The sequence below is a fragment of the Chrysemys picta genome, chromosome 2 (genome assembly GCF_011386835.1).
Source record: "Chrysemys picta bellii isolate R12L10 chromosome 2, ASM1138683v2, whole genome shotgun sequence".
Classification (NCBI taxonomy): domain Eukaryota; kingdom Metazoa; phylum Chordata; order Testudines; family Emydidae; genus Chrysemys; species Chrysemys picta.
In genome coordinates this window covers 18280154-18302224 of record NC_088792.1, presented here as the reverse complement: position 1 = coordinate 18302224, position 22071 = coordinate 18280154, and the positions used below count along the sequence as shown (strand labels likewise).

Here is a 22071-nt window from a genome sequence, read left to right as displayed (position 1 = left end):
AGGAGAACAATTTTTCTAAAAGATTTTTTTTGCCTACAAATGAGGTCTTCAGTTTCCATGTGAATGTGCAAGGTAATAAGATACTTCTATATTTTTTTCTAACCTTTGCAAGAGAAAACTTAAAATAGTATTGGGAAGAAACAGAAACAGCTCTTCGCGGTTTTTAAAAGGAAATTCTCCAACTAAGCCTCTATAAGTGTAATCTTACCTTGTCAATTTCTTCAGAAAGAAAATTTACTAGAATATTTATACTAAATGAAAGTCTAAGAATGCATAATTAAGATTCCACAAACAACCATAATTCTGACTACCTAGTCCACAACTGTGCACAATTAATCCTTTTACACCAAACCACCATTTAACAAATTGACCATAAGATTTCTGTGTTTCCTAGATAAACTATTAACCCATTATTGCATGCTGAATATAGATTGACAGATCTGCCCCCCACTTATTATATATGGGCTACCCAAACACTCTTCCAAGTACAATGCCCACTTCTGGACAGAAACATTCACATGTACTCTCTTATATGGCATATACATTCCAGAAAAAATCCTTCAGTATCTCAGACACATCATTCACTGAGCTGTCCATTCTACCTCATCCTCCCTCCATAGTAGATAGTGTTTGTAATACCCTACAGTATTTTCCTTATTTGCCTAGGCTCTAATCCAGCAAAGTTAAACATATGATTTAACTTGTTAATGTTGAGGTCAGTGGGACTACTCATGCTTAAAGTTAAGCACATGCTTAAATGCTTTACTGAATTGGGGCCTAAGTGCTTTGTAAGAGAAGTATGATATATCTGCATCCTTATTCTAAAAGTACTAAAAACCGATGTCCGAGATTAGTTAGTATAGTAAACATTCAAATAATTAATTGATGGGTGCCATTTAAATGAACATTTATGGCAATAATACTGTTGCTGCTTGGGCCAAAGAGGGGCTAGCCAATATTTGGGGCCTTTCTGGGTTGTTTCCGTTAGTAGGAGAAAATGATTTTAGAATCGAATATTTCTTGGATGCAGTCCTGTTTGTTTATAAAGTATGTACATAAAGTCCTGTTTCCCTGAACCCAGTAGTAATGAAAACACATGCTCAGAGAAACACTTCCACCCACATAAACAAATTCAGGGCTAAATTTTCTCTGGAAGTATGTGGCTTGGATGATATTGGGGATATTTTTTACAAAAAAAAAAAATGTTCTCCTGACAAATTGATATGGATCGTTAGTCATTATCTATGAAACATAATCCTCATATGAAATCAGTGTATACATACCAGTACAGGGTATCCTGTATTTTAACACTGTCAAACACTGAGCCTGTTAGAGAAGCTTGTAAAAAGAATGTAGCATAGAAAATTATAGAAAATTGAATATTTGTGGGGGGGTTTTAATGTTAGTACTGGTATTATAAGTTTTTAGTGCAAAGTACTCTATGTGGTTAAAATTAAGATATTGAAATAACTGTTCTGGTTATCTAAGTAACTAGGCACAGTAATTTATGGGTGCTTTCAAGTTGGTGTGTGGTTTTTGGTGGTTTGTTTTTTGTTTTATTTTAATTAAATTTTTAACTACAAAGTAATCTCACAACCGATTTTGCATTTTTTTCATCAGGCAGACATTGAGTAGAATCTGTCTATTGTTTACCTCACATTTCTAATAGATATTGTACTTCGTAAGGTATTTTTAGTGATTTGTCAGTGATTTTGTAATGTGATAACTAAACTCTGACTCTTGCAGAGTTTAAAGGCCAAAAGAGACGACCAAGTCATCTAGTCTGACCTCCTGAAAACCACAGGCCACCACCAACACCCTACACTAAACTTAACAACCCAAATTAGACCAAAGTATTACAGCCAACGTGAAACTAAATTATTATGTGCCACAAGCAGAGAACAGGATGGACTAAGATGGTCCAAATGCCCAGGACCCGTGCAATGGCAGGGAATTGATTAAGTGAGATGTATCCAATTAATCCTGGCAAGTGACCCATACTCTATGCTGCAAAGGAAAGGGGAAAAAACCCCAAAGTCACTGCCAATCTGACCTGAGGAAAATTCCTTCCTGACCCCATATATGGTGATTAGTTAGATTCTGAGCATGTGAACAACAAGCAGACAGCTAAGCACATGAGAGACCGAGAATGCTTGGTGCCACCTCAGAGCACTGGACTCCTCTGTCAATTTCCCATCTCCAACTGTGGCCATCTCTGAGTTTTTTTAGGAAGGAGACTTGAAAAAAAAACCAGAATATGTTTGGGGGATCCCTTCCTGACCATCTGAAGCCCTAAAGCATCAGCATTAGGAACGTAAGATTTAAACCGGAAGGGACACACACATACACACACACCCCGGTTTGCTGAGTTCTGCCACCACCATCACAAGCAACCCTGTCACACAGTCCCACTCTTACATTTGTCCAGATCTCTCTCAAAACAAATTAAGTTGTTTGTTCCCACAACTCCTGTTGGGAGACTGTCCAGAACCTCACTCCTCTGATGGATAAAAACCTTCTTCTAGTTTCCAGCCATAGTTTGTTCATGGCCTGTTTATATCCATTTGTTCTCGTGCCAACATTGTACTTCAGCTTAAATAGCTCTTCACCCTCCCTGGTGTTCCTTCCCCCTCCCCAACTCCTGCATGTATTTATAAAGAGCAGTTATATCCCTTTTCAGCCTTCGTTTTCCTAGGCTAAACAAGTCAACTCTTTCAGTCCTCTCTCATAAGAGGGGCTCTCCATTCCCATGATCGTTCTCGTAGTTCTTCTTCGAGTGCTTGCTCATATCCATTCCATTAGGCGTGTGCGCGCCGCGTGCACGATCGTCGGAAGATTTTTACCCTAGCAACACCGGCGGGTCGGCTGTGGAGCCCCCTAGAGTGGCGCCTTCATGGCGCTGAATATATACCCCAGCCGACCCGGCGCCCCCTCAGTTCCTTCTTACCGCCCCTGACGGTCGTTGGAACTGTGGAGCGCTGCTTAGCTGTTCTCCACTTTCCCTAGCTTATCTTGTTGTATCATAGTTGTAGTTATAGTTATAGTCTTAGAGTTTGTTGTAAGTTAGTTAAGTAGTTTTAAAGTTGTTCTGAATAGTCCAGGGGATTAAGGGGGTCGTCTCCCCCCTTTCTCCCCGGCCGCGGGGCCGGGCTCATGCCCAACGCTCCCGGCTTCAAGCTGTGCGCCTCCTGCGCTAAACCTATGCCCACGAGCGACCCGCACGAATCTTGTCTGAAGTGCCTGGGAGAGTCTCACCAGACAGACAAGTGTAAAATCTGTAAGGCTTTTCGTCCGAGAACCAAGAAGGAGCGGGACTTTCGGCTCAGACAACTCCTGATGGAGGCGGCTCTTAGCCCGGACGCTCCTTCCACGAGCAAGGCCCCGGCACCTAGCACCTCGGTGCGCAGTGCCCCGGCGGCACCGGCTGCGACGACCACGCGAGTGGCGTCAGACAAGCCTCCCCGGCACCGGACCTCGTCGGCACCGCAGACACAGCAAGTGCCTCGGCGCCGGTCCTTATCCCCAGGGCATAAAAAAGCCCATAAGACGGGGACATCAGTGCCGAAGACGCCAGCTCCCCCAGTGTCGGGGGTAGAGCCGCGTCCACCGGTGGAGCAACGGAAACAGGTGCCTCCGGCACCGTCGACTCCGGCGCCGAGGCCGTTGAGTCCGGTGCAGATAACGTCTCCACCGAGGCCGGCGGTGATACAGTGCCTCCCGTCGACTCCAGAGACCTTCGCGGCGGCGAGAGACTTAATAGCTCTCACGGAGCCGGCACCGCCTCAACCACCGGCACCGACTGCACCGTTGACTCGCCCGGTCCAGTCGAGGGGGAAACCTGCCTTGATGCGCCCGCCATCACAAGGGCTGGAACCTCGGCACCGCTCCAGGTCCCGAAGCAGGTCCCCACGCCGCTCGCAGTCCCGGCACCGAATATCGTCTCGGCACCGGTCGTACTCGCGGCCAAGATCTTCTTCGCGGCGCCGCTCTTCGTCTCGGCACCGACATGATCGTCGGCACCGATCGACGTCGAGACGTAGTTCTCGGCACCGCTACGGTCGGCGCTCGACGTCGAGGGGTCGCTCCCGGCACCGGGCATACTCCAGGTCCTCGTCGAGGTCCAGATCCGACTCCCGGCACCGACGAGGTCATCGGCACCGGTCGCGGTCCCGGCACCGATCGCCGGCACCGCGCAGAGATAGATCATCTCCGGACCGGCACCGTGCGGCACCGCAGCCCACCGGGATGGTTTCATCTCTCTCGGCACCGCCATGGCCGTCTAGATCGGTGTCTCGCTCCTCGGAGGACCTGTCGAGATCGGCATACCCCCCTCAAGGGCACGCCGATGAACAAAATTTCGGCCACTGGCAAGAGATGGCAGAGGACCAATCTCATGGACCATCTCACTGGTCGTTTTGGACCCCGTGGGCATACCACCAAGAGCAAGGGGCTCCGATACCATCGACCTCTCGCTCGGGTCACTCGGTTAGAAGGGCCCCAGAATCCACCATCTCTCGGCCTCCGCCAGGAGGCATGGAGGCTTCGGTGTCCACGCCACCCGACACCAGGGACCCAAGTGCAGGTGATGCCCCGGCCCAAGAGCAAGGGGATCAGGACCCCCCCTTGGATCCGGTACCACCGGAGGCATCCTCTTCCTCCTCTCCGGACGAGGCAGTGGCGGGCACTTCATGTACGGGTCCCCCTCCGATAGATCTTCGGGCTCACCAGGATCTCCTGCGTAGGATGGCCCGTAATATGGACCTGCAGGCGGAGGAGATAGTGGAGGTGCACGACCCGATCGTGAACATCCTTGGAGCAGATGCCCCATCGAGGGTGGCGTTACCTCTGATCCGCACGATCCAATCAAATGCGGATACGATATGGCAAACTCCTGCCTCCATTCCACCCACAGCGAGAGGGGTGGAAAGAAAATACTTTGTCCCCTCTAAGGACTATGGGTACTTGTATACCCACCCCCAACCGTGCTCACTGGTGGTGGAATCAGTGAATGCACGAGAGCGCCACGGCCAGCAGGCCGCAGCGCCTAAATCAAAGGAGGCTAAGCGGCTCGACCTGTTTGGCCGTAAGGTCTACTCAGCCGGAGGGCTACAACTTAGAGCGGCGAACCAACAGGCGCTACTGAGCCGCTACAATTTCAACTCCTGGAACTCTATGGGGAAGTTTAAGGAGTTGATGCCCCAAGAGTCCAGGGAAGAGTTTGGAGCCATGGTAGAGGAGGGCAAGAAGGTGGCTCGGACCTCCTTGCAGGCCTCCTTGGACATTGCAGACTCAGCGGCGAGGACCCTGGCTTCGGGCATCGCTATGCGCAGGATCTCCTGGCTTCAGGTTTCGGGTTTGCCTCCGGAACTGCAGCAAACCCTACAAGATCTGCCTTTTGAAGGTCATGGATTGTTCTCGGATAAGACGGACTCTCGCCTGCAGAGCCTCAAGGACTCGAGAACAATCATGCGCTCCCTGGGGATGCACGTTGTGGGCCCCCAGCGCAGGCCATTTAGGCCGCAACCTCAGCGCTTCTACCCCCCCCCGCCTCGTCAGAGACAGGACTCGACCCGGAGGCGAGGGCGAGGTGGTAGAAGAAGGTGGACCGGCCCTCAACCCGGCCAGAACCAGGGGCCACCTCGACCACCTTCAGGCCCCAGGCAGAACTTTTGAAGGTGCGGTCGAGGACGGCGCCCCAGTCATCCCCCAGGATCCAGCCCCCTCCTTTCGGGATCGCCTCTCCCACTTCCACCGTGCTTGGTCCCTTATAACTTCGGACCGTTGGGTCCTCCGCACGGTGGAGAGGGGATACGCTATCCAGTTTTCTTCTATCCCCCCCTCCTCCCCCCCTTCCCCGTCCCTCTTCAGGGACCCTTCTCACGAGCAACTTCTTATACAGGAAGTTTCTACGCTCCTCGCTATGGGGGCCATAGAGGAGGTTCCAGTGGAATTAAGGGGCAGGGGATTCTATTCCCGTTATTTCCTCATCCCCAAGTCCAAAGGAGGTCTGCGACCCATCTTGGACTTGCGCGGACTCAACAAATTCGTAGTAAAGTTGAAGTTCCGCATGGTCTCTCTGGGGGCCATTATCCCTTCCCTCGATCCTGGAGACTGGTTCGCCGCCCTCGACATGAAAGATGCATACTTTCACATTGCTATTTTCCCGCCTCACAGACGCTTCCTCCGATTCGTGGTAAACAGGGTGCACTACCAATTTGCAGTCCTTCCCTTCGGACTATCTTCGGCCCCACGGGTCTTCACGAAATGTATGGCTGTCGTGGCAGCGTACCTTCGTCGGCAAGGGATACAGGTGTTCCCGTACCTAGACGACTGGCTGGTACGCGGTCGCACCAAGGAACAAGTTCGCGATCACGTCCACATAATAGTGCGCACATTCAACAAGTTGGGTATCCTACTCAACAAGGACAAATCCACTCTAGAACCTACCCAGAGAATAGAATTCATCGGTGCGGTTCTAGACTCCAGACGCGCACAAGCCATCCTGCCAGACAATCGCTTTTGCACCATCACGAGCCTCATCCAGGGACTCAAGGCCTTCCCAACTACCACGGTGAGGTCGTGCCTTACCCTCCTGGGTCACATGGCTTCATGCACGTACGTAACCAGGCATGCCAGACTTCGGCTTCGCCCACTCCAGACCTGGGTGTCATCAATATACCGCCCACATCGGGACAGCCTGAATATGGTGGTCACAATCCCGAACTCGGTCCTGACCTCCCTCACATGGTGGCTAGATCACAATGTGGTTTGCGAGGGGATGCCGTTTCACGCCCCACAACCCTCTTTGCACCTGGTCACAGACGCTTCATCTCTGGGTTGGGGCGCCCATCTCAACGAGCACCATACCCAGGGCCTGTGGACTGCACCTCAGCTAGCCCTACACATCAATGTTCGGGAACTGATGGCGGTGCGCCTGGCGTGCCAGGCATTTCTCAATCTCCTACGTGGCCGCTGTGTGTTAGTTCTCACCGACAACACCACGGCCATGTTTTACATCAACAAGCAAGGAGGAGCACGTTCGTCAATTCTATGCCAAGAGGCCATTCGCCTGTGGGACTTCTGCATCGCCCACTCAATCCATCTCACGGCATCGTTCCTCCCTGGAGTCCAGAACACTTTAGCGGACCGGCTCAGCAGGTCCTTTCAAACGCACGAGTGGTCTATCCGTCCGGACATCATACATTCCGTCTTCCAGAAGTGGGGGTTTCCCCAGATAGACCTGTTTGCATCTCGAGACAACAGGAAGTGCCACGTGTTCTGCTCCCTGCAAGGTCGAGCTCCGGGCTCCCTCTCGGATGCGTTTCTCCTTCCCTGGAAAGACCACCTGTTTTATGCCTTCCCTCCGTTTCCTCTGGTCCACAAGGTACTGCTCAAATTGCGCAGAGACCAGGCACAGGTGATTCTGATCGCTCCAGCGTGGCCGAGACAACATTGGTACACCACGCTGTTGGAGCTCTCGGTCCAGACACCGATCCCGCTTCCGTTGTATCCGGATCTCATCACGCAGAACCACGGCCGGCTGCGTCACCCCGACCTGCAATCACTCCACCTCACGGCGTGGCTGCTCCATGGTTCACCCAGGCAGAGCAACAGTGTTCTCACTCTGTCCAACAGATTCTGCTGAGCAGTAGGAAGCCCTCAACACGGACCACATACTTGGCCAAGTGGAAGCGGTTCTCCTGTTGGTGCGAACAACGAGCCACGTCCCCATTGCACGCACCTATCCCTCTCATTTTGGAATATCTCCTCTCCCTAAAACAGCAAGGGTTGGCGATATCTTCAATTAGAGTTCACCTGGCAGCTATATCGGCCTTCCATCCAGGGGAACTCGCGTCCTCGGTATTCTCTAACCCGATGGTCGTTAGATTCCTCAAGGGCTTAGACCGGATGTACCCACAACAACGTCAGCCCGTTCCGACGTGGGACCTCAACCTGGTTCTCTCCAAGCTCACAGGTCCTCCATTCGAGCCACTGGCCACCTGCTCACTTCTGTACCTGTCCTGGAAGACAGCCTTCCTCGTAGCCATCACCTCAGCAAGGCGCGTTTCTGAACTCAGGGCGCTTACATCCGAGCCCCCTTACACAGTTTTCCATAAGGATAAAGTGCAGCTCCGCCCACATCCTGCCTTTCTCCCTAAGGTGGTTTCTCCATTTCATATCAACCAGGATATATTTCTCCCGGTCTTTCACCCTAAACCACATGCTACTCGCCAGGATCAACGTTTGCATTCTCTGGTCGTACGCAGGGCCCTGGCCTTCTACATTGACCGCACAAGGCCCTTTAGAAAGACGACGCAACTCTTCGTTGCAGTGGCCGACCGAATGAAAGGCTCACCGGTCTCATCACAACGCCTATCCTCCTGGATTACGTCTTGCATCCGGACTTGCTACGACCTGGCAGGTGTCTCAGCACCACACCTCACCGCTCACTCCACGAGGGCCCAAGCTTCCTCGACGGCTTTCCTGGCGCAAGTTCCGATCCAGGACATTTGTAGAGCTGCGGTTTGGTCGTCAGTCCACACGTTTACAGAACACTATGCACTAGTGCAGCAGTCCAGGGACGATGCTGCCTTTGGATCAGCGGTTTTGCACGCAGCAATGTCTCACTCCGACCCCACCACCTAAGTTGGGCTTGGGAGTCACCTAATGGAATGGATATGAGCAAGCACTCGAAGAAGAAAAGACGGTTACTCACCGTTGTAACTGTTGTTCTTCGAGATGTGTTGCTCATATCCATTCCAAACCCGCCCCCCGTCCCCACTGTCGGAGTAGCCGGCAAGAAGGAACTGAGGGGGCGCCGGGTCGGCTGGGGTATATATTCAGCGCCATGAAGGCGCCACTCTAGGGGGCTCCACAGCCGACCCGCCGGTGTTGCTAGGGTAAAAATCTTCCGACGATCGTGCACGCGGCGCGCACACGCCTAATGGAATGGATATGAGCAACACATCTCGAAGAACAACAGTTACAACGGTGAGTAACCGTCTTTTCTTCTCTGTACCTGCTCCAGTTTGAATTAATCTTTCTTGAACATGGGTGACCAGAATTGTACACAGCATTTCAAATGGGCTCTTATCAGTGTTTTGTACAATGGCATTAATACTTCTTGATCTCTACTGGAAATGCCTCGCCTGATGCATCCTAGGATAGCATTTGCTTTTTCGCAACCGCATCATTTTGGTGGCTCATCGTTATCCTATGATCGACCCACATACCCAGGTGTCTCTCCTCCTCTGTTGCTTCCAACTGATGAGCCCCCAGTTTGTAGCAGAAATTCTTATTATTAGACCCTACATGCATAACCTTACACTTCGTACTATTGAATTTAATTCCATTTATGTTACTCCAGTCTTCAAGGTTATCCAGATCCTCCTATATAATATTTCAATCCTCATCTGTATTGACGAAGTCTCCCAACTTTTTATCATCAGCAGATTTCATTAGCACACTCCTACTTTTTGTACCAAGGACATTAATAAAAATACCAAATAAGGGAATACCGAATAAGAGAATTCCTTATCCATTTTACAATTCTTGTACTAATCCCCAATTTAACTAATAATTTTCTGTGTGGTACCAAGTCAAATGCTTTACTGAAGTTCAAGTATATTAGATCTTCTGCACTTCCCTTATCTAAAAAAATCAGTTATTTTCTCAAAGAAAGAAATCAGGTTAGTCTAATACAATCTGCCTTTGGTAAACACATGTAGCATTATATCCCCTTTTTCATTTACCTCCATTAATTTAATTATTCTTTCCTTCACAATTTGTTCCAAAATCTTATATACCACTGAGGTTAGACTAACAGGTCTGTAATTGCCCCAATGACTTTATTTTCCCTTTCTTAAATATAGGTACAGTGTTAGCTATTCTTCAGTCATACAGTAGTACTCCTGAATAGAAAGATTTGTTAAAGTCCTTGCTACCAGACTAGCAATCTCATGTTCCAGTTCTTTCATTATTCTGGGATGGAAATTATCTGGTCCCCCAATCTTTGCGTTTTCTACCACTTCAGATGTGGCAATTTCCATTTCTATACACTCATGTCCATCAACCATCCTGATTTCTTGCCAATGTTCCATATTGAAAACCGAGGCAAAGTATTCATTTAGTTTTGGGGTCATACCTAGACTATCTATAAACTCTTCCTCATTCACCCTGCATAGTGGCCCAACCTCATGCTTCCTTACTCTCATTTTATTTATATAAGTAAAAAAAAATTCTAAATTGCTGATCAATCTGTTTTTCCATTCCCTTTAGGTTCTCTGCTTACTATGGCCAGTCTTTGAGGTGGCTATTCATCTGGAGCCTTTCCATACAGTTTTTTACCCTTGCTTGGGATGCAAATTGTATAGCTGATTTCAAGAAATTCCAAGCCTCCTCCATGTTTAAGACGTGTGCTGTTCAGTCCAGTGACGACTTTAACTAATTCCTGTAATTTCCCAAACAATGCCCCTTTGAAACAAACAAACAAAAAAAAACCACCACCACATAGTTGATAACCTGGTTTTGATTAGCCTTCCATTTAATTTAAACTGAATCAACTCATGATTACTTGATCCAAGGTTATTATCCAAGGGTTATTCTTACAATCAGCTCTTCTATGATGTCCTCACTCCTTGCCAAAACCAAGTCTGAAATTGAATCATCCATTATTGGTTCAGTAATGATTTGACAATAAAAACTGTCATCTGACACATCTATCAATAAGTGAGCTCTACCAGTATTAATAGCATTTATTCTCCAGTCTCCATTAGTCTCCCATTATGACACTATTCCCAGTAGTTTTTATCTCTCTAATAGTATTAAAGAGATCTCTATCTATATATGAGTCCAACCCAAGGGTTTTTAGCAGATCCCTACCACTATCCCAGTGGAACCTCTTTTACAGTCTTTCCCCAACACGATTTTCACCCAAACAGATTCTGGTTTGTCCATACTACTGAGAGAGCAAAACAGTGTATTGCATTCATTGTATATGTTTCCTATTGGGTATTTTGTTGTAGTGGCTTTTTAATAATTTTTAGTCACAATGGAAGTGCTCAGATACTATGATCACGATTGTTGATGTGAGAACCTAGAGAGAGGGGACTTTTGTTGGTATGTGGGGCTGGGGCTGGGAAGAGGCTGTTATGATGTATTTATTGTTATTAGGGGACTTGTTTTTAATACAAGAAGAGTTAGATTTATAACTATCAAGTTATTTCAGAGTCCTGGTATATTATTTTTCTCACTAGAAATGACACAGTTGCAATCTGAGAAGATCATATGTGGTATTTTATTAAATATTGAAATGAGATGAAAGCTTATGTTTTGTTCATCTTTATTTCTGATTAAAGTATATTTCATAAAGGAGGCATTCAGTTGCTAAACACAGCCACTGGTGATTTAGTAAGCTCTTCTGACCTTTGTTGATGTTCTGTTTCCTTTTGTTGTAATTTAGTTGCAGCTGTGCTGTTCAGTTCTGAGGACTCAAGAATATGATGGAGAATAAGAACTTCCTGTTTATGTCAAAGTACATAATTATTACCATGGTTTTGATATAAGTGAACTGAATAGAACTTTTTCTCCAGTGTTGTGCTGTAATGGGCATTAATTAAAAGCCAAAATATAATTAATGCATCTCTCTGATGTAATTAATTTGTTCATACTATTGTGGAAGTAGTGTGTTTTTAATTAAATTTATCTGACACAGAATTCAGATGTGTTTCTGAGCTACAATAAAACTTGGATTCAATTGGAAATTTAAACTATAATAATGTTTCATAATCGTATATACTGCATTTTGTTTTGAAAGATGGATATTTCATATTCAAATTTAAATTTATATTACATTTTAAATAATTTGAAATATTTAATTTCTGGAGAAGTGTGTTCTCTCTACAGCAAAATTATTTACTATATTCCAAATAGGACTCTAAATGGTTTTAGGTCTTAAACGGTAGTTTGAGTAATGTGTTTTGAGATCTTTGGATTGTGGCCCTCAAGTGGTATGTTCTCTCCCTTATAAACACAGGGTGAGGGAAGGACTTTGATATGCAGAATATAGCCATTATTTTGTTATGGGTAAAGAACAAATACCTGACAAATAATGAACTTTATTTATTTAGGGGAAAAACAAATCTGAAACGCCAGAAAGATTTTTAATTTAATTTTCTGGAAAAATATCTTGTTCTTGCCCAAACTGGAAGCTAGTGTTCTATCTACCTTGATGTTAGAGAAGGCTGCATAGTTGCCAAGACTTGACATCTTAAATTTCCTGTAGCTCCTGATCTGCTAACGTAATCTCTGACAATGTGATTCTGACAATTAATGTTATTGATAAAAATAATAATCATCATTCAACAAAAATGTTGATTAGTAAAACTACAATATTTTCAACACGGAGAGATTTGACTTCATTAGTAGTCTTTCCATTTCCATTGAGTTCAGTGGGAGTTGTTACACACATAAGGTGACGGATTTATTTTTACTGAGGCCTGGTCCACACACAGTTTTTGTACTAGTATAATTATTTCAGGAAGCGTGTGCTTTTTTCCTTTTAAAACCAATATCGTTATACCAGTATAACACCTACGGTGGAAGCAGTTATACCAGTATAAGTTATTCCCTGTCCTATGCAGAAATAGCTATACAGTACTCATATAAAGCACTTTTATACTTAGTCCTACCTTGAGTTCAGGGGACTGGACTAGATGACCTCTCAAGGTCCCTTACAGTTCTGATTCTATGTGGCTTTGTCCACACTAGGGGACTTGTACTGCTTTTAACTTTACTGGTAAAGTTAAAGTGCTACAATTTCTGTATGTAGACTAATGCTGACACAAGTAAAAGTTTTAATGAACTATTGGATTCAAAAGAAACTGTTTCCCAAATCACTTTATTTTGCTTGACATTATTTTAGATTTCATTTTAAAACCTTGTGATGTGTGAAGCCAGTGTATGTTTCTTTATGCTTATTGTCACAAAGGCCAATGTTCTAAGGCCTCAATCCTGCAAACACTTTTGCATGTAGATATTCTACATATGTGAATAGTTGGGACTGTTCACATGCTGGATTAGGGGCCTAAATTATTGCTGAATGTAGTTTTTTTGGAAATTAACTAATTTTTCCTTATACCGTTTTAATCTTAATCCTAGCTATGTTTTTGCTTAATTCCAAAGAAGTGGTAAAATTAGTATCATTTATTACTCTTTAGGCATGCTAAATTGTAAATTTAGGATGAAATTACCTTAGTAAACATTTGTGGCTTAATCCTGAAGTCCTTACATAGAGTTCAAGCAAATACCCCAAATCACATTGGAACCCCATTGTGCTGGACATTGTGTAAATACGAATTAAAATAAAACTGATTATTTTTTTTAAATTCAGTTTTATATATTCTGTATTATGTTAGACATTGTTTGATATTATAGTTTGTTATAATGTAAAAAAATTGGAGTTAAGATTTATAGGTGTGAGCTTTTATAATTGTACGTTTGTGGTGTACTTGCAGGTCAGAGGTATTTTGTTAACTGCTCACATTTATTTTTCATTTTTTTCATGTTTTAGTTTTATTTTTATCTCTTTGTCTTACATGCTTCTCAGCCTACATGTTGTTTTGATTATCAATAATTTTATATTTAAAAAGTGATGCAAGGCCGTCTCTTCCTTCAAAGATGTGGATTGAGATATAGAAGGGAATGTACTCTTAAAACTCATCTATGATCTCAAAATAGTATCTTAGCATGATGATCCAAAATTTAGAGACTTACTGTGTTGCTATGATTGCTATCTATGACATGATGATTATGTCAGTCAACCCTCTTTTCTCACATTTTCACTTTGTAGTTTTTTTAAAGTCACTTTGCAGACCTTTTAACCTCACTGAGGGTTGAAATTTTCTCTGCATAAATTTCAGTGGCGGGTTGAAATTTTCCCCATATGAACTAGTTTAGCAGTTAAGTAAATTTAGGAGAAATTGCCTATGCCTGCATGTGCTTTGCTTTTCAGAAACTTTTAGTTGCTTGCTTTATTTTTTTTTTTAATTTCTTTATTTTTATGTTGCTGAGTTTTATACATCTATTTTCTCACCTGCCGTATCCTAGGGGGCTTGGAGTACCAATAATACAGTGAGCCCACCTTCCTGGTCCCCAGACATTTCAGAAGGTCGGGACATTTTTAAATCCAGACAGCTTCCTGGCAGTGCCATTTGGAGCATCAAAGTGGTAAATAATTTGTATTTATATTCATGTATCCATTGCTATCTTTCTGCTATAGCGGCTACTAATGAAAAATATGTATAGCTCAACTGAATTAATCTTCCATTTTATCACTGTTAACTTTGTTTTTATAAGAAAACTGTTGAAGTCTGGAGCTTTTAAATTATAAAAATATAAATTTATTGGAGCATATATGGAATGTGATGGCATTGCATAAATTTTGAATTTTATATGGCAAGATAATTTGCATTACCAATTTTTAATGAACTATGTTTTAGTACTTCACGATTTTTTGGCTATTGCTGTTAAATAGCTGTCAAAGGAGTTACTTGAGTGTTCGTCTGTGTGTCCTGAAGACTGCTGGCAGTAAGGGGAGCCAGATTGAAAAGGACTGAGCTCTGGGCTGTTGCAAAGTGTGTTGCTGTGGAGACATCTTGCAAAAGGCATTCACAGTGACATATGTTTAAACTGAGAAAAAAGCAACTATTTGACTGTCTTAGAAGGAGACAGTCTACTGTCCCATTGATAGCTACCATCAAAAGAAACATAAAGAAACTGAGGGCTTGTCTATACAGAGCAGCAATGCACACTTTAGGGGGGTGATTTCTAAAGCACACTAATGTGTGTTAATTGCAAAGTTGCTAGGTGTCCAGTTTTTGACCAGAACACTGGTTCGAAAAGGGACCCTGGCGGCTCTAGTCATTACTGATGACCGGGCCATTAAAACTCCAGTTGGCATGGGGCTGCAGGCTCCCTACCTGGCTCCGCATGACTCCTGAAATAGGAGACATGTCCCTCAGCTCCTAGGCGCAGGGGCGGTCTCGGGGGCTCTGTGCACTGCCCCCACCTCAAGCGCCGGCTCCAGAGAGCCATTGGCCAGGAACTGCAGCCAATGGGAGCTGCGGGGGTGGCACCTGCAGATGGAGGCAGCGTGCAGAGCCAACTAGCCCCTCCACCTAGGAGCCGAAAGACGTGTCACCACTTCCAGGAGCCGCCTGAGGTCAGCGCTGCCCAGAGTCTGCACCCCAAACCCTCTCCTGTACCCTAACCCCCTGCACCAGCCTGGAGCCCTCTCCTGCACCCCAAACTCCTCATCCCCGTCCCCACCCCAGAGCCTGTACCCCTTCCTGCACCAGAACCCCCTGCCCAAGCCCTAAGCCCCCAGCATCCAAACTCACTCCTGGAGGCCGCACCCCTGCCCCAGCCCTGAGCCCCCTCCCACACTCCAAACCCCTCAGCCCCAGCTTGGAGCCCCCTCCTGATCCCCAAACCCTTCATCCATGACCTCACCCCAAAGCCTGCACCCCCAGCCAGAGCTCTCACCCCCTCCCACATCTCAACCCCCTGCCCCAGCGTGGTGAAAATGAGCAAGTGAGTGAGGGTGGGGAGAGCAAGCAACAGAGGGAGGGGGCATGGAGTGAGCAGGGGGCGGGGCAGGAAGTGGGACAAGGGTGTTCAGTTTTGTGTGATTAGAAAGTTGGCAGCCCTAATAATTGGTCAGTGTAGACCCTGGTGCTGTGCACTAAAAGTTCCCTGGTGTGCTTTTTAGCATAATGCTGTTTCAATCAGCACCACATTAAAGCACACTAGAGAACTTTTAGTGCACACCAGCGGAGTCTACATGGACCAGTTAACACACAACAGGTTGGTGTGCTTTGGAGATCACAACACCTCCACCCCAAAAATAAATAAATAAAAATGTATGTTGCTGCTCTGTGTAGATATGCCCTTACTGGGACTATTACAACACTAAAAAGAGAGAGAGAAAAAAATTAATGAAAAAATATAAAACCATAAGTAGGTTGCTGTCGATTTCAATTGATTTATTTTCATCTCACTTTAATTATCATGCTAATTTGCTTTATTTTAATTTGATATTAGCTTAACTATTGCTGCTTGAAATATTAATTTTCAGCATAATGTCCAGCATTAACATTGGTACAGTTTTGTGCCATTTCTGTCACAGTGTTAGGCTTGTGAAAATAACAATACTGATGTGCAATCTAAAACACAAAATGTTAGGAATTTTCAGAGCATTTTACTTCTAAAGAAAGTCAGTCTTATATGCAGTGTGTATATATTACTCTGTATACAGAGAGGGGGAGAAATTAAACTTTTCACTTGGCTACTCAAAAAAACTTTGACCCTCAACACCTTCTTCCTTATTCTTATTTCTAAAATACTGTGTGATTGCATTGCCTGATACTGCACAGTTACTTTAATTTATAGTTCCAATAATATTGTTACTAGTGGAATATTTGGATTCTATCTGGCAATAACTATCACCACAAACTTCTACACCAGGGGTTCTCAACCGTTTTCTTTCTGAGGCTCTTCCAACATGCTGTAAAAACTCCATGGCCCACCTGTGCCTCAACAACTGTTTTCCTGCATATCAAAGCCAGGATCAGCGTTAGGAGATAGCAAGCAGGGCAACTGCCTTGGGCCCCACACCACAGGGGCCCCCATGAAGCTAAGGTGCTCAGGCTTCAGCTTCAATCCTGGGTGGTGGGGCTCAGAGCACTGGGCTTCAGCCCTATGCATTGGGGCTTTGACTTTCTGCCCTGGACCCCAGCAAGTCTAATGCCGGCTCTGCTTGGCAGACCCCCTGAAACCTGCTTGTGGCTCCCCAGGGGGACCAGACACCTGACTGAGAACCACTGTTCTATACCTTCTATAAAAATAGGGGATGGTATATCTGAAAATACTATTGGCCCTATTGAGGCCATAATGTTACCTTCAATCCATGACAGGTTTCAGAGTAGCAGCTGTGTTAGTCTGTATCCGCAAAAAGAACAGGAGAACTTGTGGCACCTTAGAGACTAACAAATTTATTAGAGCATAAGCTTTCGTGGACTTCAGCCCACTTCTTTGGATGCATATAGAGTGGAATAAATATTGAGGAGATGTATATATACACATACAGAGAGCATAAACAGGTGCTCTCTGTATGTGTGTATATATATCTCCTCAATATTTATTCCACTCTATATGCATCCGAAGAAGTGGGCTGTAGTCCACGAAAGCTTATGCTCTAATAAATTTGTTCGTCTCTAAGGTGCCACAAGTACTCCTGTTCTTCAATCCATGGACTCTTATTAATATCAACAGAAGCTGTACACTTGGGTCTAGAGCAGTGGTCACCAATCGGTTGATCACGATGGACTGGTAGATCCTAGAGGATCTCCCAGTCAATCGCGATCTCTGGTGGTGCAGTGGGGCTGCCACTAGGGCAGGCTCCCTGCCTGCCCCGGCCCCTCGTCACTCCCGGAAGTGGGCAGCATAGCCCCAGGCCGGGGGCAGGGGTTCCCTCTGTGCGCTGCTCCTGCCTGCGCAAGCACCTCCCCTGCAGCTCCCATTGACCGGGACCAGGGAGCTGTGACCAATGGGAGCTGCGGGGGCAGTGCTTGCAGAGAAGGGCAGCGCATGGAGCCACGTCCATTCCCCCCTCCACCCCACCTCGCAGGGGTGAGTTGGCCCCTTCCAGGAGCGGCATGAGGCTGGGGTAGGCCGGGAGCCTGCCTTAGCAGCAGCCAGGGCCAGCTCCAGCATTTTTGCCGTCCCAAGCGGCAAAGCCAAATAAATAAATAAATAAATAAAGCCGCGATCGGCGGTACTTCAGCAGCAGCTCTACCGCGCCACTTCATTCTTCAGCAGCAATTCGGCGGCGGGTCTTTCCCTCCGAGAGGGACTCGCTGCCGAATTGCTGCCGAAGACCCGGACGTGCCGCCCCTTTCCATTGGCCGCCCAAGCACCTGCTTCCTTTGCTGGTGCCTGGAGCTGGCCCTGGCAGCAGCCACGCTGCACCACAGACCAGGAGCTGCCGGAGGTAAGTGCTGCCTGGCAGGATGCCACACCCCAACCCTGAGCCCCCTCCCAGAGGCAGCACCCCATATCCCCTCCTACATCCCGAACCCACTCCTGCACTCCCAAGTCCCAACCCTGACCCCTCTCCCAGAGCCAGCACCCTGTACCCCATCCTGTACCCCAACACTCTGCCACAGCCCAGAGCCTCCCAGAGCTTGCACCCTCACCCCCTCCTGCAACCCAACCCCCTGCCCCAGGCTCAGCCCAGAGCCTCCTCCCACACTGCGAACCCCCCAGCCCAGAGCTCATACCCCCTCCCAAACCCCTACCCCAGCCCAGTGAAAGAGAGTGAGGGTGGGGGAGAGTGAGTTGGGCAGAGCTTGGGGAAGGGGCAGGACCTCGGGGAAGGGACAGGGTAGATTCTGGGTTCCCTTAAGTTCAAAAAGTGATCTTGGGGGTAGAAAGGTTGGAGATCGCTAGTCTAGAAGAGCAGTTCTCAAACTGTGGGTCAGGACCCCAAAGTGGGTCGCATTAGACTTGCTGGGATCCAGGGCTGAAGCCCGAGTTCCACCCCAAGCCAGGGTGGTTGGGCTCAGGCTCTGCCCCACCCCCGGTTATATAGTAATTTTGTTGTCAGAAGTGGGGCGCGGTGCAATGAAGCTTGAGAACCCCTGGTCTAGAGCATCTTCCATTGACATTAATGAGAGTAACATCGTTCAAAGGCAGTACGTGCCTTTTATTGAGTGAATTGTTTTCTCTTGGTGTTTTTGGCATCTTAAAATAGTTTGAAGCAAGCATTCAGATAGTGATTGTAGACTTGTAGATATTTTGTGGACAGCAAAACTAAGTTAGAGTAGAGTAGCTGTTAACATAGATTTGTTAAAAGGCATTTAAGACAAGGTCAAACGCTATGTATTGAGTAGTAGAAAAGCATAGTATGAAATCTGCTGTGTTGAATATATACCTTGACACTCATTGTATAAGAACAGAACAAAAGGTCTAAGGTATATGTAATCTGTTCAAATCTGGACAGAAAAATATCGGCCACAATTCTATAGAGACATAGCCAATAATAATGTTTTCCTCTTTTGGAAGTGATCAGTGAGTTTTTTGTGTTTTTCTTTTGCTTTGTTTTATTTAGTTTTTCCAGTTCAGTGTGAAAGCCCAATTAATTAACAATAATAATGTCAGGTAATTAACACTGAAAAAGTATGAATTTTACTTCCCACCCTCACCTCCCCCAAATTCACTGTATTTGAATTCCCCTCATCAGTTAAGGGATACCTCATGAGTTAAGGGATCCCAACTCAGCACTCACACCAAGCATCTACAGATTAAACAAGGGTGGGAAAAAGAAGAAATCACTAGCAATAAGTATAAATATTACAAATAAAAATATAATTTTAGTATTATAAATAATATCTTCTTTAGGGTATTAAACAAATTAAACACTAAAATCTTGATCTTGTTCCCATTGAATCAGTGGGAGTTTAGTCACTGACCTCTGTGGAAGCAGGGTTAAGCCCTAACAATTTTTAATGTGTGTGTGACTATTTACAGCTAAGAAGTGTAGCTAGTGTATAACCAGTAAAGTGCCCATGCAACAGTCATAAGACTCATGGCAATACAGTGTCAAAGCAACAGTCAAAACACACCTGGCTGTGTCTTAGCTGCATGTTCTTAAAGAATCAAACAAGAGGTTGTGTTTAGCTGGAGTACTAGGCAAGAGGGAGAAAATGTATTTCAATATTACCAGCTGTGCCTGTATAAAACTTAAGGTGTTAGAGGTTTTAAGTACTTTTATTGAAGGTGATCCTTTTAATAATGGTTGAAGACCACAGACAGAAGAAAAGGTTTTAGTCTGAAGTTAAAGGTTTTCTACTACAATTTATGAAGTGATTTAATGATGATGATCTGGCTTACCTATATCCACCGGAAACCACAGTTCTTCTTATTTATAGTAGCAAGGAAGTGTCCCTACACTAAGAGAGATCTGGATTGCATTTAAATTGCTCTTTTATATTAAATAGGGCCGTGGATCAGGATTCCCAGGGAAGCGGAGACCACGTGGTGCGAGTCTTTCCGGAAGAGGTGGCAGAGGTAGATCAAAACTGAAGAATGGGATTGGGGCTGTTGTCACTCCAGGGGTAAGAACATATCTTTTAAATCATGTATGTAGTTTGGTGTGTAACTTCATTATTCCAGCTCTCATTCTTTTTAGAGAAATTTTGTATGTAAACAAAATAAGTAATGAGAAATCGTTTTGATAACAATCTAGTTTTCATTAAATGTAATTATATATTTTAGTTAAAAATAGGGAATAACCTGTAGCTAATGGATCCAGAACAATTTTACATCATCTACATTCCCTTTTAAAATGACACTGTTGAGGACCCAGATCATTCTTTTCACTTCCACAAGTGGAGGTGACACTAATTAAGGGAGCTTTCACTGGGCACAGTAGACATGAGAAAAACAAGGCCTATACTGGACTGTATCACCTTCTCTTAACCCCATAATAATTCCCCTGAGGGTACTCCAAGGGTATTGGGGAGGTCTATGATAGGGAGCTGCCCATGGAAAGCTCTTCTTCTTAGGGCCCCAATTCAGCAAAGAACATAAGCATGTCCCACTTTAGTTGTGTGAGTTGTCCCATTGGCTTCCTGGAACTACTCACGTGCTTAAAGTTAGGCACATGCTTAAGTACCTTGCTGAATAGGGGCGTAGCTGTTGATATCAACTTGAATATCCACAGCTATTTTAATGCTACAAAGCACTAATTTACACTTACGGAAAAGCCTAATATTTTAATAGGCTTGCAACCAATAGATTTTATAGAAATAATTACTAAAAACTTATAAAATGTAGTAGAAAATATGGTATCCTTTTGGTGTAATTCTGTAAATTGGTCTAAACATAGAAAGGTGAACATTTGCTACTAAATTGTATAGAATTTTTCCATAAAGGCCTAAAGCTTGATACTATGCCCATTGAAGTTAATGACAGCTTTTCAGTTTACTTCAGTGAGCACCAGATCATGCTCTTAGAGAAGATAGATTTTGCATTGAGATGTGATGGCTATACTGTGGTAGCAAGGGGGAAGGCAGCAGTGGAAAGGCACCAGCCATCTCCTGCACCTGGGCTCTTTTCTCCATGGATGGGAATTTATGGCATTAGGAGATCAAACCCCTTCAACCAACTGATTCCCCTGCCACTGTGTAGGGATGAATAGTTGGCAACTCCATATAGTCAAACTTGCAGAGTTTCTTGGTTCCCACTGTACTACTTTGGCTACTTTTTCTACAGCAGGGATTTTAGGTCCTAAAATTTGGGCTCGCCTCAAAATTGTGATAATTTGATCCTGCAAATTCCGAAGCTCAAATTCTGCCCTCTGGTGCACAGAAGTATCTCCCATTAAGTTAGTAGGATTTGTGCAAATATCTGAAAGACAGAATTTGACACTAAACCTATGGAGTGTTTTTCTTTTGTTATATCTGCTATGCTACCAACCCAACACATTTTAAAACACAGAACAATATGCACTCTTTTTTTAAACAGTTCTCAATAAACACTGATCTCTGCTCCCCTGCTGGCTTGCCAGCAACAGTTAATGAAAAAGAATTATTCTTGTAGCTGTGCTGACATCAGTCAGCGTTGCCTCAGAACGATGTTTGGACTGGTGAGATGTTACATGGGTTAAAAATATTGTTTAAGCAGAAACGGCGATGTCAACTTGAGCTTTATGAAGAATGCACTTTAAAAAAATCCATATTTGTCAAATCAAATGTCAGTGGGGAAGATTGGCAGGAAAAGAAAAGTATTCTTTTTCTCAAAGGGTTTTACAGAATCCTTTTGGAGAAGACGCCATAAGTACTATTCCTGAAGGAGATGTCACTGAGCCACGCAAAACGTTTTCGTCCCTAGGACTATGTACTCCATCTTCTAAACTCTCTCAGTTCCTATTGGCTCATAGCGTAAGGGTCCTGGTTGAATCATCTAAACTAGCAGAACATCATATGTAGAGAGATTTGCCTACAGTCAAAA

General features: G+C 45.1%; 1 protein-coding gene across 22 annotated transcripts in view; it reads left to right on the top strand.

Moving 5' to 3' along the window:
* The window catches only part of KMT2C (lysine methyltransferase 2C), a 332762-nt gene that overhangs the window by 210698 nt on the left and 99993 nt on the right, over positions 1-22071 (top strand). For all 22 annotated transcript variants that reach the window (XM_005297183.5, XM_065586755.1, XM_065586756.1 and 19 more), the window contains 2 exons: positions 14107-14226; positions 20058-20174. In XM_005297183.5, the coding sequence (XP_005297240.2) occupies positions 14107-14226; positions 20058-20174 (237 nt within the window). The remainder of the gene's footprint in view (positions 1-14106; positions 14227-20057; positions 20175-22071) is intronic.